This window comes from Propithecus coquereli, unplaced genomic scaffold (assembly GCF_000956105.1).
Source record: "Propithecus coquereli isolate 6110/MARCELLA unplaced genomic scaffold, Pcoq_1.0 Scaffold9, whole genome shotgun sequence".
Taxonomy (NCBI): Eukaryota; Metazoa; Chordata; class Mammalia; order Primates; family Indriidae; genus Propithecus; species Propithecus coquereli.
Genome location: NW_012155284.1, coordinates 5,498,617 through 5,525,135, shown reverse-complemented (window position 1 = coordinate 5,525,135; position 26,519 = coordinate 5,498,617). Strand labels below are relative to the sequence as shown.

Here is a 26,519-nt window from a genome sequence, read left to right as displayed (position 1 = left end):
CATCGTTTCTTTACACAGGATGTCCGGGTGGGTTGGGAGAACCAGCCCTACAGAGCAGGAGAGTGTTGGTGTTTTGAAGAGGACTCAGCACAAGCACTAGGAGCTAACCATGGGGAAATAGCAAGAAAGGAGAAGGATATTTTTAGTCTTTCGAAGTATAATTTATAGAAAGTTCTGCATTTGTTTGTTTTCTGAACTGATAAAGCATCCTGTGACCCTTGGGTGATTGCACTGTCTCTGGTCCTGTGAATTCTGATGATGCTCCTTCCGGCTGACAAGGGGCCAATACAGGGTTGGGTGCAGGGTAAGCTTCCAAGTAGTGGCAAATGACCGCAGCCTCTTGGAGAAAAACAAAATTGGATCCATGGAGGTGAGGCCAAGACCTTCAACCAGATTAGTCTAGAGAAAAGTCATTTTTAGAAATCCAAGAAAAGTAATTAAAAATAAAGACAAACATTTGCTCTGTGCTCGCTTCCATCTAATTCTTTGCTCAAGGCAGTTGGACAGTGTTGGCTGTGAACACCTAAGAGCCCTAGGCTCACTTGTGGGGGTGGAGTCGTGGGGCAGAGCTTAGCCTCTTGTGGTCACGGCGTGGTGTTACTCAGCTTATTAGAGGAAATATAACTGAGATGAGTAATTTGTTCATGGTAAACATGGGTAAGAGTAAGCAGTTTATTTCTCATACTAAACATGAAATAAGAAAAATAAGATCCAAATACAGGAATAGCTCTTAAGCCATAGACACACTTTAGCTTCCATATTTAAGAGAAAGCTTTATTTACTCTATTTTGAAATTTCAGAATAATAAGAGGGTAAGCAGGGTGCCGAGCACATACTAGGCGCTCAGTAAATAATTATTGAATTGAATTGTTTTCTCCCATAAAACAATGCATGCTTATTATAAAAATCCAGGCACTTACAAATAACCTTAAAGTCTGACCAATTAGCATTTGGGGATATATCCTTGCAGACATTTCCAATACATATAAATATATATGTTGTAAAAAAACAGGATTGTACTGTACATGATGTTTCCAATACATATAAATATATATGTTGTAAAAAAACAGGATTGTACTGTACATGATGTTTTATAACCTGTCTCCAGGTCAATAAGTTGTATCCTTTCATTTAGAGTCTGCAAAGGAGCAAAATCATGTAAATATGTTGCATAAGGAAGGTTTTATCAGTTTTTGTAGTTTATGATTTGACACTTCTTATGTGCTGTCCTTTATTTAGCAGGTGTCTTCGGCAGAGGTACGCATTGGGCCCATGAGACTGACACAGGACCCTATTCAGGTACGCCTCCATTACTTGGTAGAAGCTTCATTTTCAGGGCACGCAGCAGATAGCTATCCTTGCCGCACATGAACACACATGTGCATATATAGTGTATATATATTTCTATGTGTGTGTGTGGTGAGGGGGGTAAGTGCTTGTTTTTATTAATGTCACACTTGAGGACTCAGATAGTTTTCCTGAAGACTTAAACATTGTCCTATCTTGCATATAAATATAATAGGTAGATCGCGTGGTGGATTGTGAGGAAGAACAACTCTTCCACCAAAAGGCTAGTCTGCCCCCTATCCTGCTGCAGCCAGAAAGGGAAAAAACAGTGTGTTGCAGAAGGGCTGGGCTTTGCCATGAGTCACAGCTGGGTGTGAATCTTGGCTCTGCCTTTAATCAGCTGTGTGACCTTGCATATATTGCTTCATACCTCTGACCCAGTGTTCTGTCTGCAAAGTGGAGATGATAATGCCTCTCTCATAGGGAATTATGAGTTAAATGAAATAGCATTGCGTGCCTAGAACACTGCCCAGCAGTGGAAGATGCTCAATAAATGATAACTGTTGTTGTTGCTTGGGAAGACATGATAAAAGGCTCCCCTTTCATGTCCCATGTGACTTAAGCCAAGCAGCCCACTGGGTTCTGGGATTGACCTCATTCTAATAACAATAGCAACTGTGTCCTCAAAGTCCTTCCAGTTTGCTGTGCCCCCTTCTGAGAAACAAATACAAAAGGGAATGTATACCCTTTTAAGTAATTTTTAAATCCTCATCTGCATGTTAGGCATAAGTAAGTGAACCTCCTCCTTGTAAAACTGTAGCTTGTTAGCACCTGGAAGCTTGTCCTGTACTTAGGACAAGTGAACATACAGAAAAGATGTAAACAAACCAACCCACATATAGATGAAAGTGAAAAAACAACCGAGGAAATGTACTATTTGATTTATGAGCAAATGGAAAAAGAAAATAATGTTTTACAGTTACTTGGAAAAGGAAAAGCAAATCTGGGCAAAGGAAAAAAACAAAAGGAAGAGATTTAGCTTGGGAAAATTAGATGAAAACAAATTTAGGAGCAGAGAGAGAGATAAATAAACATAAGCCACAACTATTTGTATAGAATACAAACAAGTGGAAAATTCCAGTAATCATTCTGAGGGCACGTATTTTATACTCCACTTTTGAATAAAGGCAGTGGCAAATAAAGGAGTTGATATCAGGGATTTATTCCCAAAGCAATTTCCAGAATACTTCTTGGGATTAGTGTAATTTTAGATCAATTTCATTTACCTTCATTTTTGCCCTATGCTGCACTGGCAATGAATGCTTATGATAAGGATGCCTCATTCTTTCGAAAGTGTAATTTGTCAAATTGTAAAATATTTCAACTATTCGTATAGGTGCATGTGTGTACCGCCCCCCCCCCACTTCTATCAAATGTTAACAGTACGCCCTATTTGTTTCAGAGGGTTTTTTGCAGAAACAAAAGATTGCACATGCTGTTTAAGCCCTTTGTTTATCCTTAGCCTCCCCCTTCCTTTTCTTTCTAAAAGCAACCACTATCATACATATTTGTATACTTACTCTTCATATGTATGTATCCATTCATAATATTTACTCCTATTTTGAATGTTTTTAAACTGCCTTTGAAAGCTGTCATGCTGTGGACATCATTCTGAAATTTGTTTTCTTCATTCAACATCATTTGGTGTCATAGCTAAGAATTCATTGCCTGTTCCTAAGGTCATGAAGATTTACTTCTTTGTTTTCTTCTAAGAGTTTTACAGTTTTAGTTTTTACATTTAGCTCTATAATCTATTTTGGGTTAATCTTTATATATGGCACGAGATAGGGGTCCCGCTCCATTATTTTGCATGTGAATATCTAGTTGTACCAGCAGCATTTGATTTTTGTCAAAGATGCTGAGACAATGAGGAAAGAAGAGTGTTTTTAACAATCATGCATAAATGTGAGGGTTTATGTTTGGATTCTCAGTTCTATTCCATTGATTTATATGTAAATCCTTATGCTGGTACAACACTGTCTTTTGATTATTGTAGCTTTGTGGTAGTTTTGAAATTGTGCAATGTGAGTCTCCCAACTTTATTCTTATTTTTCAAGATTGTTTTGGCTATCTGGGTCCTTTGCATCTTCATATGGATTTTAGGACCAGCTTGTCAATTTCTGGAGGGAGGGACAGCTGAGATTTTGATAGGGATTACAGTGAATCTACAGATCAATTTTGGGAGTATTATCTTAACAATTTTGTCTTCCAATCCATGAACGTGAAATGTCTTTCCATTTTATAGGATCTTGTATCTTGCCAAACTCATTTATTGTTTTTTTTTTTTTTTTGGTAGATTCCTTAAGATTTCCTATATATAAGAGTATGTCTTTATTTCTTCCTTTCCAGTCTGTATGCCTGTTTTTTTTATGATTGAAAAAAATTGGATTATTTGATTTTTTTCCTATTGAGTTGTTTGAGCTCCTTTTATATTCTAATTATTAATCCCTTGTTAGATGAGTAGTTTGCAAATATTTTCTTCCTTTCTATGGGTTATTGATTGTTTCCTTTGCTGTGCAGAAACTTTTTAGGTTGATATGATCCCATTTGTCCAATTTTGATTTGGTTGCCTATGCTTTTGGGGTATTACTCAAGAAATCATTGCCCAGACCAATGTCCTGGAGTATTTTCGCAGTGTTTTCTTTTTGTAGTTTTATAGTTTCAGGTCTTAGATGTAAGTCTTTAAACTATTTTGATTCAATTTTTGTACATGGCAAGAGATAAAGGTCTAGTTTCATTCTTCTGCATGTGAATATCCAATTTTCCCAGCACCATTTATTGAAGAGACTGTCCTTTCCCCAATATATATTCTTGGCAACTTTGTCAAAAATAAGTTCACTATAGATGTGTAGATTTATTTATGGATTCTTTATTCTGTATTGGTCTGTTTGTTTTTATGCTAGTAATGTGCTATTTTGATTACTACAGCTCTGTAGTATAATTTGAAGTCAGGTAATAAGGTTCTTCCAGTTTTGTTCTTTTTGCTTAGGATGGTTTTGGCTACTCTGGGTCTTTTGTGGTTCCATATAAATTTTAGGATTATTTTCTTCTATTTCTGTGGAGAATATCATTGGTATTTCGATGGGGATTCCATTGAATCTGTAGATTGCTTTGGGTAGTAAGGACATTTCAACAATATTGATTCTTCCAATCCATGAACATGAAATATCTTTCCGTTTTTTTGTGTCCTGTTCAGTTTTTCATCATTGTTTTATAATCTTCATTGTAGAGAGCTTTCTTAAACTTCTTTGGTTAAGTTTATTCCTTGGTATTTTATCTATTTATAGTTATTGTAAATGGATTACTTTCTTGGTTTCTTCTTCAGGTCATTTGCTGTTGGCATATAGAAATGCTAATGATTTTTGTATGTTGAATTTGTATTGTACAACTTTATTGAATCTGTTTGTCATTTCTAATAGCTTTTTTTGTGGAGTCTTTAGTTTTCTCTAGATATAAGTTCATATCATCTGCAAACAAGGATAATTTGACTTCTTAATTTTCAATTCAGATGCTATTTATTGTGTTCTCTTGTCTGGTTGCTCTAGCTAGAACTTCCAGTACTATGTTGAATAACAGTGGTGAAAGTGGGCATCCTTGTTCCAGATCTTAGAGGAAAAGCTTTTGGTTTTTCCCCATTCAGTATGATACTAGCTGTGGGTCTGTCATATATGGCTTTTATTGTGTTTAATTATGTTCCTACTCTTAAATTATTTTTAATATACAGGCTTAGCAGTCAAATTTTATATAAAAAAAAAAACAAACTCAAGTTATACTGTGTTTCCGTCCTCTCAAATATGATACAGTTGTTTGCAAGATTTAAATATCCCTTGACAGCCCCACTCTCCCATAACTGAAAACCAGTTGTCTGTAAATTTGAATTTATTATATTTGGTAGATTAAAATATACAAAAATATTTTTGATTTGTGCTCATAACCTATGAAACATAATACCAAAATGAATACCATGAATCTACCTCCCAGTACAAGAGCTGTAATGTTACCAGTGCTAATATGTACCCCACTGGTTTCTGTCACATGAGTTTGACAGTAGTCGCAAGTGGTCAAGAGTCTATCACTGAGTGAGGGAAAAAATAATTAAGAGACTCTTTTAAAAAAGATAATAAGACCAATTTAGGATCAAGATCTTAAATTGGGCTTTACTACTTGGTCTCATTCAAATAGAATTTGGCTAATTGATTCATCCAGCAAGAATCTACTGGGCACCTCCTCTGTTCAAGGGTCCATGCTAGGTGCTGCAGGGGGTAGAGAGATGGCACAATGCTCCCTGACCACAGGGAGAGGTCTTGGAGGTAGGTTTTATTGTTTATATCACTCTAACTTTAGGGGTCTTGATACCTAGTCAAGTGCTTCTACTACCAGCACTGCAGCCGTCTTAGAAAAATCAAGCTATGTCCTAGTGCTTTTGTTTTTGTTTTATTTTATTTTTTTCTCTTGGAGAAAAATATCTATTCTGTTACTTCACTGCAATGCCAAAAATATTAATTAGCTACATCAGCCAGAGCTCTTAGGACTTGGGAGGAAATGTCTTAATAAGAATATTTCAGGGATGTGTTTGCTTTTTGAGGGTGCATTTCTGAATTCATCAGGGGAAATTTGCTCCCTCCCATATCAGGACATGTACCATGGGGCTCTGTACGCCCCACACAGAGCTGGCAGGAGCACAGTTAGGAGTGGAATGGATGGGAAATGCACATGGTACTGTAGAGAACCTCTCTCCTGGGTGAATGATGTGACTCACAGTCAAAGTCATATTTTCCAGTCTTGGCTAGAAAATAAAAAGTTGTGGAAATATTATGAGGCAGTAGATTCAAATCAACATGATGCTGTCTGAAAATCAGAGGGTTTTTTCTCCGTCAATGCCTGGAACACATTTACTTCCCCAGCATGCAGAATTGACATCTTTCTGCTTAGGGTGTCCTGTCCTCATTCCCTTCACGCTGGGCCTTCCAACTGAACTTGGAAATGGATCCCCATAGCTGTGGCCTAAGCTCTTTCCTAGCAAGGCAGCACCTCCCTTTGAAACTTACTCTTCCATGTTTTTATCCTTCCATGTTGCAAGGGCATGGATTTTGTTTTTCCTGGAACCATTACATATTGGGATTTTATATGTTGGAGATCACATGGCCTGGTGGAGAGCTGACCTTCACTCATTAAGTGAAATGACCAGTGACTCAGTAACTCAGTGCAGTTAGCTTCTCCCTTCCTGTCTGTCCATATTGCTGCCACCTAGTTGTGTCGTCTTCCCAGTCCAGCCAGTTTCATGGGACCACAGAGTTGTTAGGAATTTTGGTCCAATATTTTATGGGATAGAAATAAAACTGAGAGAGAGTAAGTCACTTAACATGATGATTGTAAAGGCTTTGGGGTCAAGCCAAGCTCAGTTCAAATGTTGCTAGCTGTGTGGCTATGGAAAAGTCCCTTAGCCATCCAAGCCTCAGTTTCCATGTAAAATGAGGATAATGCCCACCTCCAAAGAGTTACTTAAGGGTTACTGAGTGAGATAGTATATTTCAAGTACTTTCAGTATAATGGCTGGCCCTTAGAAAGTTCTCATCAAACTTTAGCTGTTATCAGCATCCTAGGGACATTTAAAGAAAGTTCCCAGACCATTGTTTTTCAACTCAATCGACCCCTTTTCAGAGCAAATTGGCCAGTTGTTTAGTATTATATAGACACAACTTAGATGATCTATTTGTGTGGTCTACTTTGGAAGCTCCCTGTTACTAGGTTTTTGCTTAAAGCCAAACTGAATATTCTGAAAATTGGATGTTTAATAGTAGATGTTGATAATCCATTTGGAGATGTGCAGGCATACCCATGTTTAGAAAAAACACTAATAGTAATGAACAATTAAATTGCCTTCTTCAAGTTAGGGAAAAGTTTAGTTTTGTTTTCATCTTTTTCATAATTAGCATTCACCAGAGAAAATGGTTTCATTCTGATTTAGCTATCAAAGACAGATTATTGCTATCCTCAGAAAGATATTTTTCACCTCTTTCTTGATAAAACCTGTAAAAGGAATAGTCACAAGGATTTCCAGCAAAGCAAGGTGACTTCAACGGACCTGGGGAGAGATTGCTGAAGGAGGTGTTGGGAGATGTGGGTTCCAGCTCTGCCGCTGCTTTGCTTTGGGGAAGTCACTGTCCTTATCTGTTGGATGGTGGTTGAATGGATTATTCTCAGAGTCCCTTCCTGCTCTGAGAACTCACAAGAGCTGTGGCCCCTGCTCCTGTCATTGCCACTGGGAACCCCTCAGGTAACTGGCAGCCCATATGTCTCTCTGCTGCAGCTTCTGGCACAAGGACCTCCACTTCACTCTCTTGACTCTGCCCTGGGTCAACCCTGCCTTGGGTCAGCCTTCATTTCATCCTCCTAACCCTGGATGAAAGATGAATTAAACTTTGTGGCTCTAAGAAGATTTAGGTAGCATTCTTGGAGACTGAGGGAGGCCCTGCATGGCAGTTTGAGGTCTTCGTATAATATTAATAGTTCCTTTTGAAAAGCAGTGCAGGTGGCCCTCATTTTGCCCAGTTCCAAGGTGTGCAAATTCCACAGTTTCATTAAATAACACCAGACCCCCAACAACATGTTTCAGATTACAGTTACATCAGTGTTTTAACTATGAATAAATGCTAGAGTACAAACCTTGCAGCTGGCTCTCTGGTCCACCAATCACTATGTAAATAATAAATGTGCAGCATCGTCAGTAACCAATCACTTTTTTTAAAAAGTCTCTGTGGTTGGTCTCTGCCTGTCTGTCATTTGGCATAAGTACAGACAGCAAAGCACATAGTTGTGTTGCCTCCTGTTTCTCCGTGACAAACCCACGTGACATAACACAAAAATAGATCATCGAAAGAAGGAATGAGCCAACAAAGATGGAAGTGCGGTGAAGGAATGGAAAGTGATACTGCTGTAAGTGAAATGTGAATCAAAGGTAGGCGGAGGAGAAATAGCTGTGGGAATGCTGGGGCTGCTCCCTTGGAGAGATTCTAGACACGTTGGTGAATGCCAGCTTACCGACATCAAAGAGGATGGTGCTTGTGACGGAGAGGGTGAAGATGTTCAGAGGAAGTGAGGCCAGCAAGAAAACTTCACGTTAGTGAAAGGAACCCTGGGGATAGTGCATGACATGGAAAGCACTGAGGATAAAATGTTGACAGCTGATCCCAACTTGGGAATGTGACAATTCACAAAGGCAGAGAAAAGATGCTCACTCCATGTTGCCATTTACATGACAAGAAGAAGGTGGCAAGCACTGTTCAAACTACTCTTGATAAGGTTTTTAGGAAGAAATAAAATATTTTAATCCTCAGTGTTTCTAATGCTTTTGATTACAGTGTACTAAACAAATACTGGTTTTACATTTTTTCATTTCCCTATATATTTGTAACTAGCAGTAAGAAAGTTTTCAGCATTTTGACAAAAATCTTTAAAGGTCACAGAGCAATCATAATTTTGCCATTGTTTGTTAAGATGGCTTTGCATGATCATTTTTATGGTCTGGCTCTACCACGCGAAGTGAGGATTGCTGGTCATTGTGGCCTGTATCTGGACAGAAGCCAAGGTGGCCGAGCTCTGCTGTAGAAAGATGTTTCTTCATTGTTCCCGGCTTCAACCTTGATTATTTCTTCATCTTCTGCTCTTTGCTGTGTTTACAACAGTACAGTGAGATTGATGTGACAAAACTACTTCCTTCTGCTTGTTCCCCTGTGTCGGGGTTCCTGCCCGTGCTCTGTCTGTGGTCACCCGTATTAGTGCATCTACTGTAATTAATCTGCTTCCCTGACTCTCTCCCTGGCTGGGGTCTTAGGGGCAGAGACTGGCCTGTGGGTATCTCTGTCATCTTTTTATTCCCAGTTCTTATCATCTTACATGTTAAGTCATCAATAAATATTCTTTGAGTGAATGTGGAGCATATTATTTAGAGCAAGCACAGGGATCAGTTTGCTTTTACTCTTAACAAATCAAGTTCTGTTATAGGCCATTAATGATTTTTTTTCAGAAATATGTTTTGCAAAATCTTTTGTATGAGTCAGTCATGTATTAACTTCAGTGAATGATTAATAAATATTAACAAATGGCCATGTCTAACAAAGAAACTGTCAATACTGATATAGACTATTAAAGCTGAAGACAGACTGTATTGCTTTACATTTTTTTGGTTGCAAGTAATAGCTGCCTTATGTTAAAAAAAAGGTAGATAAATGAATAAGAAATATATTAGAAAGATAGTGCAGTTTTGTATTTTTTCCCAGAATCCAAGGAAGAGTAGAAAAGCCATGGCTTGGGAAGGACATCAGTGGGCCATCTCTGAGCCCTTTGACAGTGGGAGTTTAAAGTTCTTCCTTTAATATCTCTACTGTTAATGGGCCATGGGTCCCAGTTCCCAGCCTCTGTGTCTCTCTGTTCAAATTCTAAATTCCTAGAAACAGAATATCATTAGCCCAACTATAGCCTGGGAGATGGAGACAAAGAGTCCAATCCTGGTAACTTGGATCCACCACTTTCCTGGAGAAGGTATAATTTTCCAGAGCTAAGCAGGTATTTTAAAAAGGTGATTACTACAGTGTTTCACTCTAAAGTGTGTATTTTTTATTCCCATAGGTTTTCACTTTGCTTAGGAATTGAAAAGTAGTCTTTCTAAATTAATTTTTATAAATGGAAAGCATTCTACATACTATCCAAAGAAATTCTCTAGTGAGTGCTTTTATAATATAGGTACTCCATTTTTTCAATGTAGATTTTATTATTCAGGTGTGGTAAGGCCCAACAGTTCAGGGGACAACTGCCATTGAAAAAACAGTTACAGTTCTTAAGAGAAGAGGGTACACCCTGCCACACAGGGCCACATGGTAGCGCCAGTGTCTGTCAGGAGGCAGAGGGAGGTGGGGAAACATGGGCAAGAGCCTTTTCTATGGTTTCCATGGGAAGGATTAGGAGAGGTAGGGTAAGCAGGTTTAGGATTGGCTAGTCTATATAATTTCAGGGGGGATCTGGGAGGCGGCTTGTAGTTGTCTGGTGCCCGGCCCTGGGGTGATTAGGGTAGGGGGCTTGTAGCCCAGAGTGTAAGAGCCAAAGAAGGTGGTTGGGGCATGGGCTCTGGATTGGTTGGTTTGCATATGAAAGGTGTGATCCCTGGAGAGTTATTTGCTCTCTCTAGGAATTAGCTAACCCTGGGAGGGGCAGTCCTCCTGGTGTCAGCAAAGCCCGAGATGGCAAAGCATCAGAAACATAGAAAATAAAAAGGTGCAATTAATACAACTTCCCACGTTCAATCAGTTTGTAAGTTTCCATGTGAAATCCAGTTTTTTAAGTCCTTCAAATGGCTTGGGAAGCCTTACCGTGTCACAGCCTTCTGCCGTGAACTTGACTTTCTCTCACCCTCCTGGCCTCCCACCTCCCCCCGGGTCACACTGGCTCCCTTGCAGTCCCGTGAACACATCCGGCACACAGCAGGGGCTTATGGCAGTCTATCTGGAGTGCTTTTCCTTCAGACTGGACTTTCGTTTCTGTTCCCTTCAGGCTTTTGCTCACCTGTCTGCACGAGGCCTACCCTGGCCGCCTGCTTACACGGCCACCACGCCCGCTCCTGAGCCCTCGCTCTGCGCTGCTGCTTTTTACATAGCACGCGTCACTTACTAACATTCCATCGAATGTGCTTACGTAATATGCCTGTTGTTTATTGTTTGTCTGTCTGCCACTGCAGTGCAAGGACTCCTTATTTTGTTCTTCAGCATACCCTAAGTAGTTAAAAACGGTGTTTTTAAAAACTAGTGATGTCTGTAGCAACATCCAACAGGAGAATAGAGTTGTGGTCTTACTGTATTAGTCAAATATTGAGACATAATGGCAGCAGTGATATACACATTGTTAAGATTCTGATTTAGAAATTCATATTTCAGCCAGACAGATGAGACACAAGTTTATTCACCTTTTCTGACTTCTAGGCTCTGCACATTGAGTTTCTCATGTTAACACCACTACTACCCCAAGTGAAGGGCTGTTGACTTTTTGCACCAACCAGTTTATCCTACCTGATTTTTCTTATTGTGGTATCCTACCTGATTTTTCTTATTGTGGCTCTCTTACTAATAGTTTGGTTTGAAGGCTTTCTTTTCATTATCAAAATCCACATGGCTGTGCCGTTCACTTCTCCTAGGAGAGCCACCTCCCATTTCTTCCTAGAAGGAGCTCTGGCTGGAGGTTTTGGGAGCATCCTAGGCTGAAGAGTGACAGTCTCTGGCCAGGGTGAGCCTTGGCCAGCATGGCAGCCTCAGGTGTTCCTGGCGTGTGATTTTAAGCCACAGACTAAGAAGAAAATGTCAGAATCATGCTGAAAAGTATATTATTTCTCTCCTGGAAACGCAGCATTTGAGAAAACAAGAAATAATTCCAACAAAGTATAAAACAAATAGCATTATGATACATTCAGATATTTATTTAAGGAATTATTGGGGAAGTTTAGGTATGAAATGGTATTGTGGTTTTGTTCTTTTAAAAAAGAGTCATTATCTTTCACAAAAGCATATGAATGAAATAAGATGTTTGAATTTGCCACAATCTAATACAAGTGTTGGGAAAGTCCGTAGGGAGAGTGATGGACTCAGGTTGGCCAGGAGTTGGTTATTGCTAGAGCTGGGTGATGGGTACGTGAGATTCATTATATTATTGTTTTCACTTTTCTATATATTTGTAATTTTTCAATTAATAAAATATGTTTCAAATGAATGGTAATGGTTGGATAATTTGGCTTGTTTCTGATTTTAAATGAAACACATTTGTTATTTCACCATGACAAATGATATTGACTATTGGCTTAAAAGGTCTTCCTGTTGAGAAACTACCCTTCTATTTTTAATTGTTTAGACAAAAAGTGGATGTGGAAGAAAGAATATTAAATGCTTCATCAATATCTTGAGATTATTATAGGTTTTTCTTATTAGACCTATTGCTGGGAGGTAATCTTCTATTAATAGTAAATCCCTCTTACATTTCTCAGAAAACCCCATAAGTAGTTTCTCTTTCACCCCTCAAATATTTACCGAGCAGCTAGTAAGTGCCAGGCGGGTGATGGGCACGGGCAGTACAGCTGGGAATGGGACAGGCGACGAGTCCTTGCTCTCCTGAAGCTTAATTCTGTGGTGAGGAAGACAGACCATAAATAAATAAAGAAGCTCAGTGGTGGCGAGGCTGTCTCTGGCTTTCGAGCTGACAGAGAATCTGGGCTCTTGAGCCCAACGGGTGATGAGGGGAAAGTTGCATAAAATATTGCCACCTTCTTTCCTGCGGGTGGGGCTGCTTCCCAGTGAGGCAAATAGAGGCGAATTTTCCTCAGTGTATCTCCATCAGCTTCGTATTTCATGATCATTCTTTCTAGATTCTGGCAAGGATTGGGTGTTGGAATTTGTTTTTGAGGTTGTTTTGAGTTCCGTTACTTCCCTATGTCTCTACAGGTATTTTAGTGCTAAGTTCAGAGAGGTGGCCTCCAGGGACTTCAAGGCAAATGCCACTTGCACTGGAACCAAATACATGTACTGTATATGTGAACCATAATCTAACCTGTGTTAATTATCCTGTTAATAATTTTATTGCTTATCTTACTTAAAAACAAAGCTGATTAGGAAATTAAAAATACTTGTAGTAGTAAATAACAGCTACCACCAGAGTGACCGAGCACCTATCCTGTGCTCATTCAGTTCTCACAATTAGCTTATATGGCACTTTCTTATCCCATCTCATGGCAGAAATTACAGGCCAAAGAGATAAAAAAAAAAAAAAAACTTGTTCAAAGACCAAGTAACTAACCGGAGGGGCTGGGATTTGAACCCACGTGGCTTCCCTCCATTCGTGACCAGTATACCATAGGCCTGTTTGAATACAGTCTCTGAGGAGGAGGATTTCTGTCAAGATTCTCTTTTCGTTGTGTTTCAGGTTTTGCTGATCTTTGCAAAGGAAGATAGTCAGAGTGATGGCTTCTGGTGGGCCTGTGACAGAGCTGGTTATAGATGCAATATTGCTCGGACTCCGGAGTCAGCCCTTGAATGCTTTCTTGATAAGCATCATGAAATTATTGTCATTGATCACAGACAGACTCGGACCTTTGATGCAGAAGCAGTGTGCAGGTACCTTCCCTAATTTAATATGCTTCATAAATGTTTACTTAACAGCTTAAAATGAACTTCATTTATAGATGTCCTTAGTTCTATCTGAAATACTTCTAAAACATGTGTTAATGTTCCTAAGTAGTCTATACAGATTTCTATGATGAAAGCTATAGCTCCTTCCTATGGATTTATCTCTCCTCTCCCATTTTTCCACATTTGAGTTGCACTAAATTTAGAGGTGTGAGCTAGGCTCCCCTGGAAACTTCAGGGTATTCCCCCCACCCTGTGCATTGCTCATAAAACACATTAAAATTCACACAGTTCTCATTACACAGATATGGTTTGGATTTAAACCAGCTATTTTAATCTTCATTATTCTATCCCAAAGTGAACATCAGAAATGTGTGAAATATAAATTTTCTTCTGCCTGACACAGATGGGTGGATCCCACAAGAGGCTTCCCAGTCATGGAGCGAAGGCAGCCACTTTGCAGCAGCAGCAAACCTTCCAGGGACCCAAACCCCTGGCTTGTTTACAGAAATGCTTGCGCTCTGGGGAGGAAGCACAGGCCTGTTCATAAATAAATGCACAGTCATGAGAGTTAGCTCTGGATGAACTGATTCATTTAGCAGAAGTGGAATGCTTTGAAGCTAGACAGGAAGAGGTCACTAATTAAATGCTAGACCAGGACAGAGTCCAATTGCATGTAGAGCTGGAATTTTCTTGAATATTAGTAGGTGAAATGGAAGGTGGGGAAATGGTTTCTGAGAACCTTTGGTACCCTGACAGGAAATTAATGGATTAAGAGAAGTTTCTTATCATAGGGATCACTCTGCTAGTCTTTAATGATTTTCAGTTTCCCAAAGAAGAATTTTTCTGAAGTACCTGTTTTTAAAATGTTTTAGTGGTCTCAAATAACCTCATCTTTCTGAATAAAAATATTTTCCTATTTAATAATATATATAAATATACATATAAAGTATTTGGATGCTATTTTTAGTATGAAGAAATATTTTTTAAATGATTTTCAGGGTAGAATTGGATCCTGTATAACTACGTATGTCTGATTTTTCTTGGCCTCCACTCACTTTTTCTTACTTGGGTTTGTAGTAGAAATCCCACAATCCTTTTTCATACGTGGAATGAGTTAAGACAAGCTTTAGTCGTACAGAAAAAATTAATAAGAAATCTTTTAGTTCAGGCAAAGGCCCTATTTAGCAGATAAGCTTTACATTCTTCTTTGAACATAAAGAGATAGAATTTTGTTTTCTAACAAACGTACTTCTCTCTTAGCTGCACCGAAAAATAAAGGGATGGCTGCAGTTCAGAAGGCAGACGTGTGCATCTGGCAGTGTGTTTACTGACCACTGCTGGTCGTGTTGAGGGTGGCCAGGTTCTGAGTGCTTGACTGCCAGCACGCGTTCCCCAGGGAGAGGGGCGGGGGACACACTCCTGGCAGATGTGCATTCTTTATTGTCATCTGTGGCCCTAGATCCCTGGCCTTTGAGCTAGGAGTAGACTTAAGCCTAACGTGTGTCCGCGGACCCCAGTCCACCTACCCTCAGGTCCCCGTGAATCCCCTCCTTTGGAGGGATGAGAGGGAAGAGGCACGCGGCAGGAAGCAACCCAAACAACAGAGGCCAATCCTGAAGGAAACCAAGGGACGGCATGTCATGGCCCAGTATGCTCATGACATGCCTGAAGCTCCAGAGTCATCCCTTAGAACGCAGCCCAGCAGTCTGTCCTGCCGCCTCACTGAGGTGGGAGCGGCTGAGGGAAGGTGAGAAGTGCTTAACAGTGTGTCCGCAGAGACCAGAGCATGCCTCTGAAACATGGTGTATCTTCTTCATTAGGTGCTAACTGGTGTTTCTGCTGAATATCAGGAGGCTACTAAGTGTAAAATATTAATAAGAGTAGCTTCACCTTAGCAGGACCAGCCCCTGTGGGGTAGCTAGATGGGAGTAGCCTGTGCCAGCATGAGAGGAGTGTTGACTTACCCGCCATCCCCCGCCCCTGCACCGTGAATTGCGGCATTCTCCCCAAAGGAGCTCTTTCACGTGTCATTTATTCACAAGGGGAGACCTCACTTCCTGGGAAAATATGGCAGCCGATCACTGTGAGCCTTCCACCCACACAGAGTGAGGTCTCAAGGAATAGGACATGGAGAAAGTACATTTTGAGAAAAGTCAGGAAATTTTGGAGTTGAAAAGGATGAAGCAGCATGAGCCGGGGCTGTCCCTGGGGGAGCAATAGTGCAAACAGGTTAAAATGGAGAGGAGCAGAAATGTCCATAGCTAGAGAGAAAAACAAACACATGTTGTTTCACAAATTTCTCAGGAGTGATTCTGTTCCTAGAGATGGTGGTTCCCTTCTGAGGGAGCTCAAAATACACAGAGGCCGGACCTAGGAAGTAGATGAAAACAAGCATGTGGGTTTGCACCACGCTGCAAGTGTACAGCCCTTTATTACACTTGTTCAATTGACAACCCCCTGAACAGGTTAGGCCAGAATCAGCTATAGCACAGCCCCTCTTCTGAGAAGATTCCCAGCCCTCAACACTCCATATCCTTATGTGTTCTCATCCTGTTTAATTCCTAGGGAATAAATTTACAATATACAGGTGGCTCTAGTACAACAAATATTATTAGACAGTGATAGTCACCATATTGCAACATTTCTCATCTGCAGCTGATGATTGAGTTGTTTAAAGTATTCAAGCACAAACAACTAGGAATGAAGAATTTGGGTGGCTCTTTGTACTATCTTTAATAGGCTTCAACCTGCATTTGTACATCCAGCTGCCAGCAAATGTTTTAATTTTTATTATAAGGTCAACTTTCTGAACTGCCTACTATTTTAAAAGGAAAAAGATCCAACCCGATTAGCTCCCCCAGGTACAAACTGATAAGAAGAGGCTTGTAGAACTGCCAATTTTTTTGCAGAATGGAATTTCAATTTAAAAAAAAACCATGGAATTTAAGTGGAATTTGCCAATTTTTGAAGTGGAAAATTGGCAGGTCTGGCCTGTTGGATAATTGCCTAGAAGTTCAAAAACTTTTTTTTTTTTTTTTAAAGTGAAGAGATTGTCCTAATCCACAAGGGCATCTTTCTTTGTTGTCTTCCACGTGTCTTGAGACCTTTTCTTTAGAGAAAGATTTGATTTTGTGCCATTTTCAATGTGAAGAAGTTCCACATTCATTTTATGTTAACAAAGCCCAGATCACCTTCTTTGACTTGGAGTCTTCTCATTGCAGGTCAATCCGGGCCACAAATCCCTCCGAGCACACGGTGATCCTCGCAGTGGTTTCACAAGCGTAAGCTCACCTCCCGTCCCCGGCTGGGAGTAGTACTGCTCACTCTGAAACATTTGCCTGATGTAATCCAGTTTTTGAGCTAGCAAAGTAATGGGCACGTCTCGAACATCAACTTTAAATCTTGCTTTGGGGGGTTTATTTCACAAGTTCCTGGAAATATTTAGGTTTTTCTCTCTGTCATCTATAATTGCCGTTAGCACATACTCACACACCTCAGGAAAAAAAGTTTGCTCGTCATCTGCCAGAAATGAATGGAAAATTTGAGGAGGAGGAGGTCTGGAGAGAATATTGTTCCACTTTATCTTTTCTCTTTGAAGCAAAGAGATGGGCTATGCTTGTTTTTCATTTAAGAAAAAACAAATTTTCTTCATGTTCAAGCATGAGAACAAGGAGGTACTAAATCCACTACAAGGAAAGGTTTGTGAAGTTGCCGTTGGGATGGTTATGTGGCCAGAAACAGGACAGTAGTGGGTTTATGCCAGTGTCGGAAGGTGAAGAAGAGGGACTGAGCTGTGTAGGTGCAGTGAGACTAGGGGGCGAGAAACGGCTCTGCCGGCTTTATCGTCTGAAACGGCCAGCACTTACAATGAAGGAGCCCACAGGAAGAAAAGTTGTTTGTACAAGCCGCAGTGGTGGGAATCTTGGCAAGCAACAAAATTTGTTGTAGTCACTTAATGGCTGTCATTAGCTTCAGAGAGAATAAGACCTTAATTAGGGCTCAGGACCTGTTGGACTCGGCCTCACTGGGGCATTTGGCACAGATTCTGTGGCCACGAATTCAGACAAGAAAGCGTAGGGCTCCCCCTAGACAAACCTGGCCGGGGGAGACTGAAATACTTCAGTCCAAAGCCGTACGGGGACTGCAGGAGATCATGGCTTCCAAATCTTGCCCTTACCAAAGACTCCTACTTACGGACTAGTGCTGGAGTCTCTTCTTAGGAGCCGTGTCTCTTCACTGTGACACCTACCATGGGCTGTGCTCCAAAAAAAGTGAAGAAATTGTCCTCATTGTTTCCTTACACCTTGCCATTCTGGTAGGTGGTAAGAGCCGAGGGGAATGAGAGAGGGGAACTGAGATGTGATATCGGCCTCCTTCAACCATCTTTCTCACGGTTATGTTCTGCACCCTGAGATCTGGACAGGGTCTTGCAGTCTCGAACATGGATACCAGAAATGTACCAGGCCACACGGCAATTTTCCCAAGCCTGGCTTATTCCATGGGCCCAAGAAAAAACACTTTTTGTTCCTATTCATATAGCAACAATGTTTACTCGTCCTTGACAAATAATGCTTTACTGTGACTTTTTTGTTATGATTTTCACCTGTTTTTTCTGTTTTTCATTATAAAATATTTCATACAGAGAGAGCAATAATAAAATGAGCGCCTATGTCTGTGTCACCCAGCTTAAGAAATAGAACATTATTAGTGCCTTTGGAACCCTCCCCCCCCCACCACCACCCCACCACTTATAGAGAGAAGGTAGAACCTTGCATTCCTAAGGGAAAGAAGGGAGTAGGTTGGTCAGCTTTTCCCCGCAGGGCAGGAATCAGCTAATGGTAATGCCCAGCTAAGCTCAGGGTTTCTCTTCCTGTTTCTATCTGCATTATCACCCAATCCCTTCTATTCCGTTTTTCCTCCCTGCTTTTCAGGGTGTGTACCCGCTGTTACTTGCTGGCTGTCTCAGGACACTGTTTCCCTCTCAACAGTGACGGTGTCTTCATGACAAGCTGACCCTCACCCCTACCTTGTACTCAGACTGAAGTCCTGACACCCAACTGAGGGCTCACTGTAGGAAACTCTCTTGTGAAATGAGTGACAATTACCCATTTTTGTTTTCTCTTCTTCCCTTCTAACTCTGCGTTCCTGCTGGCACTTTCCGTTTGGCTGTGGGATCCCGTAGCCTGTAATGCTGCTGTCTTCCTCACACTGAGAGTTGCACCCGGCGAGTTCTTGGGTGGGAGTTATGCTTCCAGAAAATTTTGGGACAGCACAGGGGCCAGTGGTCTCAGGATTAGCAGTGTACCTCATGTGTCCCTTTATGGGACTGCTCCCATACATTTTCCCTAACCCCAAAGGGCAGCCCAGAGTTGGAGAGGGCCACTCGTGTACCAGGGGTGACACTTCCAGGCACACTGCCAGAGTTTTTTCCATTTTTGTTCTTTTTGTGTCTGGCAGGCAGAGGTGGGGTGTGTCCCTGAAGGCAGGCGTGCCCCGGGGGCACGTGCTGGTCAGGAAGCCCCTCTTAGAGCTAACGCTGCATGGCCTCATTGCTCTCTCTCCGTGTTTCAGTGTGAGGAGTCCTGGTTTGTATCTGCTGAGTGACCACATTTTCTGCTTTGCTGCAGATCGGATGACCACGAAGAGGCCTCAGTTCTTCCTCTCCTCCACGCAGGCTTCAACAGGGTACGTACAAGACCAGCCGGCCCCTCTCTCAGGTGCAGGCGCCTGAGCCCTGACTCTCCCACATCAGCTGAGCAAAACAGCCACAGAAAACTGTTGAGGGAATCAGCACAGGACTGCTAGGAAAAGGACTTAACTGTGTTCTCATGGGAGAGTAATGAGCAACTGCTAGTCCAGCTTTTTGCCTTTTTCTCCATATATCTTAGCAACAGATATGTAATGACATGAAAATACATCTTATTAAATCAGATCAAAATTCTGTAGTCCCAAAGTAATCCAATTTAAATAAGTTCAGTCAATTAGACTTAATATGCGTGTGATTATATATAGATAAGTCCACCAAATTGGCACCCAGGATTCTATTCCCCAGGGCTGGCCAGAGCTTACACCCTAGGGACAGGCCCATGGTGACAATGGCATCCTGTGAACCCCTGGCTTAAACCATTAACATCAGCAAAGGAAAATTCTTTGAGTGACAACTACATGAAGAACACTAATAAGCAACTTGAAGATTAAGATTGATTACTCCAAAGAGACATACTAACAAACAAAATAACTAGGCTTACCCAGTATCTCAAGGTCTTTTGATAGCAATCTGACTCTCAGATGGTGTGATGTATTCCTTCAAAAATAGGATAGTGCCTTGTCTTGTGAATTGTGAATATTCGCATTCACAATGCACTTAATGCATTCACTGAGTGCATTAAGTAATGGTGCTTTGCTACCCTGCGCTTAAAAAAAATATATTCCTCTTGGTTATAGAAGTAGAAACTACCTTTGTGATGCAGTCGTTCTGTGCTTTGCTATGCCTCAGTGTGGAAGGAGCAGTGCTGTAGGAAAGATTCCAGGTGGTGTCGTGGTTCACAGTGTGTAACAGAAATGAATGTTTCTGGCTAGCAATACTCCTCACTCTCCTAACACCTTCCTCTCCTCTGTCTCTTCTCACAAAGGTTGCCATTTGGTTCTGAAAGCTATTGTTACGTGCTGAGTCTTAATGACAATGCATAAGACAATGCTTCTGAGTTTTGGAATGGAGAGTTGCAAAAGGGAAGTTGGCACAGAAGCTGTGTGGCTGAGACTTATTTTCTTTACTCGCCCGTTTTCTCAGAAATAACTCTAAAATATGCACAGTCTTCATAGATCTAGGTGTGATACTGACCACCCCTCTTCCATCGCGATGCTGTCCTTTTCGAATCTGAGTGAGGACCTCTTGGAGTGTGAGGATGTAGGTTTTCCTCATTACTTGGGGGATGATTGGAGAATGGCCATGACACACGATAGGTTTTAGCAATTAGTACCCATGTAAGTGCTGTTGAGTTTCCTTTTGGAATTCTGCTTTGAGTTCAGTGATCTGCCTCCAGTTGATTTAGAGACTGGTGTCATTTGAAGCGATAGCATCTTGTCTGGAGGGCTTTGAGATTGCACATTTGCTCACAGGAAAGCCTGGGAGAAACTGTTAACACTCTTTGGGTGCAAATGCTATTTAAGAGAATTTAACGAAAGTTCCACTGTTTCTTTTTTATGCATTTTGCAGCCTGTCCCTGCTCCTCTGGAAGATTTCGTTTCTCTCTGTCCAGATATGTTATTGAGTTGTGCAGTCAGCCACAGTGAATGAAACCCTTGGTGGGGGCATGAGGAACAGTCCCTATCAGGGACCACCCGTTATTCTGATCGAGGCCATTTACCAGTTAGGTCAGGTGCCCCTATAGCGTGGGTTTTTTCCAGGGGAAGCCCGCCGCACCTATGACAGCTTTCCCTGAGTTACCGTGGCACCCCATCAGCTAAGGCTGATCTCCAGGTGGCTGTTTTCCTTTTTTGCACAAAATCTTGTCTTTGGCAACTCTCTACCCAAGCACCTTTCTAAATATATATGCCAGTTATTCTTGCCTTCCATGAGGTTGTTTCCCATCTCCAAGTTGTTTTGATTGTATTAAATCATCTGCTGAAACTCAGCCCTGTGTTGCTAGCTAATTGGCCAGCCCTTCGGTCTATGGTCCCTGAGAGGGGATCCAGGAACAAATTGTGCCTTCAGATATCCCACAACAACTCCCCTTGAAGCCTTTGGAGCTCCGCATAAGTGGCCGACTGTATTGATGCTCAGTCCACGCGAAGCCTCTTAGAAACCAGCATCTCAGCAAAGGACAGTTGCAACTGTTCTTCTATCAACTTTGTGTGCCTCCTTTTCTATTTGAAATGATGCTTATTTGATTCTACAAGTGTTTATGGAGCTCCGACCACATACAATGCCATGTTCCAGGCACGCCCGGGGCACAACTGCAGGACGCGGTTCTCCCTGGAGAGGTGTCTTGTGGAGTAGGAAGAGGGGAGCTATGATTTATTATTTGTCAGACCCAGTTCCCGATGATTTACTTAATCCTCATCTACATAGGAGGGATTCAGTGTTTTCTCCATTTTTGCAGAGGAGGAAACAAGCTCAAAACAACTGAATAGCTTGCCAGAGCTCACATTCATGATAAAGTCGAGATAAATGCATGTTGTCTGACTCCAAACCCCATATTGGGTCCACTAACGGAGTATTTCCCAAATGGTTTGACAGAACACTAGTGTTCCAAATGCTCGTGATAAGTATTCCATGAGAAAGGGCTTCTGTGGTCAAATAAATTTGGGGAATCAGTGAAGACTTGATTCCTCCTCCTCCCAGCCCTGAGCATCCACAGTGCACATGAGCAGCATTGCATGTCAGCACATTGAATGCTCTGAGAAGTCCTGTAGGAAGGAAACCTACTAACTCTGTTGGTCCCAACATTTTCAAAATTTATTTTATCACAGAGTTGTTTTTTATGTTTTTGCAAAGGTAACAACTTTCAGAGCTCTTATTGGCTGATATATAGTTTTTATCCATCTAAAAGCTCAAGCTAACCATGTTTATCTTTACTTTGTAAATCAAAGAGAAAGTATTTTCCTTCTGTGTGTGTTTATGGCTTTCCCTCTTTCCTTAGCGCTTCTCAGCTTCCACAAAAAACAGTGGAAGCCCAGGGAAAGCCGGGGAAAAGCCATCCACTCCAGATGTGTAGAAGAGAGAGAGAGGGAGAGAGAGTATGTGTGTGTGTGTGTGTGTGTGTGTGTGTGTGTGTGTGTGTGTGTATTTGTAAGATAGGAGGGGGAAAGGGATTGATTCTTTCTCTAATTTGCTTGCAGGAAATCTAAAAAATGTATCTTCCAGCAGGGCCTGGCGTTCTCCTTCTGTACCTGTCTAGCTATCTGAGAGGCAAAAGAATATGATTGATAGTTTGGAATACTCTGAAATTTTGGTTATCTTTCTACTTAATCGTTGGCCAGATATATGCTTAAAAAGATTTGCATGATGTATATATTTTTTATAAATTAAAATATAAGACATTTTTCCTTTCCTTAGTAGAATTATCCTGAAATGTATCCCCTTACTATTTTTTTTACTTGCTTTTTTTTTTTTCTGATTTTATCATTTCTCAAGAATTGACATGTCCGTGTAAAAGAAGTGCTCGATTTCTTTTATATCCTACGCTGAATAATATAGGATATATAAGAAATGTAACACAAATTACTTTGGGATCGTTAGTGAAAAAGATCCTCTTTTCCTTCAAGTGCTGGGCTAGAGCGGCTCACGCCCAGTATTAGCGGGTGCTTAATGGTTCTTTGATGAATGACCACATGTGTTGCATTTTCTTCGCCTTCATTATATGCTTATCTATCTGTTCATTCATCTGCTAACTTTCTAAAATAAATACATGAAAGCCTTTGGAAAATTGAGATAAAACTAAAACTAACCATTTTAAAGTGAACAATTCAGTTACATTTAGTATATTCACAATATTGTATAGCCACCATCTCTGTCTAGTTCTAAAACATTTTTATCATCCCCAAATGGAAACAGTGTTCCCTTAAGCAGTCTCCTCTTCCTCCTCCTCCCCCAAGCCCTCGCAACCACCAGTCTGCATTCTGGCTCTGTGAATTGATCTATTCTAGATGTTTCATACAAGTGGAATCATATAACATGTGGCCTATTTGTGTCTAGATTCTTTCACTTAATACCGTTTTGAGATTCATGCATGTTGTAGCATGTATCAGTATTTCATTCCTGTTTTATGGCTGAATGATATTTCATTGTATGTGTATACTATAATACAATCTGTTTATCCATTCTTCTGTTGATGGGCATTTGGGCTGTTTCTACCTTTTGGTTATTGTGAATAATACTGCTATGAGTATACATGCACAAGTATTAGTTTGAGTACTGTTTTTCAGTTATTTTGGATATATGCTTTGGAGTGGAATTGCTGGGTCATATGGTAATTCTATGTTTAACTTTTTGAGGAACCCCCAAACATTTTTTCCCAGTGACTAAGCCATTTTGCATTCCTGCCAGCAACGTACAAGGATTCCAATTCTCCAGATCCTCGCCAACACTTATTTTCCTTTTTAAAGAAATTATAGACATTCTAGTGGATGTGAATTGGTATCTCATTGTGCTTTTGATTTGCATTTCCTTAATGACTAATGACAGAGAGAGCATCTTTTCCTGGGCTTGTTGGCTGTTTGTATATTTTCTTTGAGTAAATATCTGTTCATGTCCTTTGCCTATTTTTTAATTGGGTTGTTCATCTTTTGTTGTTGAGTTCACTGAGTTTTAATCACCTGTCACATGTAGTGCTTTGCATTTGGCACTCAGAAAATGAGAAAGGAAGCAAAGAGCAGCCTCTCCCTTCGAAAGAGGTCACTGGTAGTGAGGCACACACTGAGTATGTTGAATGTTGCGTTTTAGATTATTTTTATTAGTGCAATATAAAGCAAAAATGTTTCAGTAATTAATACGATTGGGCAGGCATTTTGTACCCTTGAGTATTCATAATGAAGTTTGTCCCACCTTTGTTATGAAGGGAGTTGAATGTACAGTGTTACCCGCTCTGTTGTTTCTCATACATCTAAACCAGCGTTTTGAACACCTTGACAACTGTTTTATTTCATCTCATCTTACTTACTAGCTGTCTTATATAACGGAGTTACCTGGGGGTAGGAACAACTGTGAAATTTCCCTATTTGACTTTCTAAGAAGTAACTATATATGTCTCATGTATTATCTTTGCTTTCTTTTCAGAGATTTATGGAGAATAGCAGCATAATTGCTTGCTATAATGAACTGATTCAAATAGAACATGGGGAAGTTCGCTCACAGTTCAAATTACGGTACGTAGCAAAATAAGACAGTACCACAAGGTTAACAATTCTTTAGAACATCTTATCTGTTGACAGGCTGATGTTCACAGGTCCATAGCTGAATCCCAGGGATATGGAAATCTTTAAAAAGGTGATGGCAGCTGATAAACAGCAGTATCTAAACTGGGGGGCCCTTAATATAATGAAATAAATTGAAAGCATTTCTTCTTTTGACAATATTTTCCACCATTTACAATGTTTTAAAATTATAGCCTAGGAAAATGTTTATTTTTTGCACAATTAGATTAAGAATAGCCTTTAAGGTTTACTGTCTACTTCTTACTTTCAATATTTATAAATTTTTACTTGAATTGTTACAGATAGGGCAAACCAATGGGTATATTTATTATGCTAACCATTATAATTGCTGTGTAACCACAATAGCAATTCGTGAAGTCTGTTTGTGGCCTCAGTATGCAAAAAGGATCTTCAAGAAACTGATTTTAATTCTCTGTACAGGTATATAGTGCGTTGGGAGCAGGCTTCTCCCTGGTGCTCAGTCCTGGGGTGGGATTCTCCTAGTGTCTGGCAGCTGGCCAGAATGCTGGATTGTTGGATGTTCTGCTTCTGAACCCTCTTAGAATATCAGGGTCCTCGTTCCTGCCTGATTTTGCTCAGGCTCCACTCTGGCATGCTTTCTGAACCCTGATTTCTTCAACCCCTCCTCCTCAAGCCAGAGAACCTGGGAAAGACAGGCTCTTCTCCACCCGTGGAACATGGGAAGGGCCAGTCCCCAACAGCTTCAGGCTGTAGGATGCCAGAAAATTCCCTGGCATAGGCCTCTCTCTGGCCAACCGAGAGGTCATGGACAGTTTCAGGCTCAACACAAAATAAGACAGCATCCCACTGTAATGATTATACTTCTTGATTATGTATTTTCATTCAGATGACAAAACCCTTTTTAAACTTAATTCTCTGTCCTTGGAAGCGAAATGAATTGGCATAAGTCCATTGCAGCAGGTTTTCCCAGGGTGCACCCTGGTCGAGGAGGTCGCTTTTTGGTGGATAGAGAGCTCTAAGAAACGGTGTGAGCATAAACAGTCACTTCCTTCGGTGAAAAAGAATCTCAAACCAGTGAGAATTCAGAAATCTTGGGAATTCAGGTATTTTAACAGCCTTTGGTAAGGAATACTGCCAAAGACTTTTCTTTTTATTTTGTAGGATAATTCAAATTTATCAAAGTGCTTTTGTATAGTGTTTAAAATTTTGTATTCAGGAAAAAAAAATTTTGATAAAAAAATGAAAACAGACATACTTGTGATCAGATTGACAAAAGTAACATGCCCATATATTCTGTATATTCCTTACTTTGGGAAAGCATTCAGGGTATTCAATTTCTTTTTATTTATTTTAATTGAGGTAAACTATACATATCTAATTCACCATCTTTACTGTGTTAAGTGTAAAGTTCAGTGGCAATAAATACATTTTTATTCTTTTTTTTGATTTTAGTATATTACATGGGTACAAACGTTTAGGTTACGTATATTGCCTTTGCCCCGCCCGAGTCAGAGCTTCAAGCATGTCCATCCCCCAGACGGTGCACATGCACCCATTAGGTGTGAATATACCCATCCCCTCTTCCCCACTCCCACCTGTCCAACACCCGATGAATGTCATTACTATATGTGCACATAAAGTGTTGATCAATTAATACCAATTTGACAGTGAGTAGAGGTGCTTGTTTTTCCATTCTTGTGATACTTCACTTAGTAGAATGGGCTCCAGCTCTATCCAGGATAATACAAGAGGTGCAAGATCACTTGGTTTTTTGAGGCTGAGTAGAACTCCATGGTATACACATACCACATTTTATTAATCCACTCGTGTATTGATGGGCACTTGGGTTGTTTCCACATCTTTGCAATTGTGAATTGTGCCGCTATAAACATTCTAGTGCAGATATCTTTTTTATGGAATGTCTTTTTCCTTTGGGTGGATGCCCAGTAATGGAATTGCTGGATCAAATGGTAAGGTCTTCTTTTAGCTCTTTGAGGTAGCTGCATATTACTTTCCACAGAGGTTGTACTAGTTTGCAGTCCCATCAGCAGTGTATGAGTGTTCCTATCTCTCCGCATCCACACCAACATTTATCGTTTTGGGACTTTTTGATAA

General features: G+C 40.6%; 1 protein-coding gene across 5 annotated transcripts in view; it reads left to right on the top strand.

Annotated features, from left to right (window-relative positions):
- PDE8B (phosphodiesterase 8B) overlaps positions 1-26,519 on the top strand; it is a 222,531-nt gene that overhangs the window by 101,914 nt on the left and 94,098 nt on the right. For 4 of the 5 annotated variants that reach the window (XM_012664515.1, XM_012664517.1, XM_012664514.1 and 1 more), the window contains exons 2-6: positions 1,240-1,299; positions 13,303-13,493; positions 16,730-16,789; positions 19,136-19,193; positions 24,286-24,374. In XM_012664515.1, coding sequence (XP_012519969.1) covers positions 1,240-1,299; positions 13,303-13,493; positions 16,730-16,789; positions 19,136-19,193; positions 24,286-24,374 — 458 coding nt within the window. The remainder of the gene's footprint in view (positions 1-1,239; positions 1,300-13,302; positions 13,494-16,729; positions 16,790-19,135; positions 19,194-24,285; positions 24,375-26,519) is intronic. The other variant, XM_012664513.1, reaches the window with a different exon arrangement.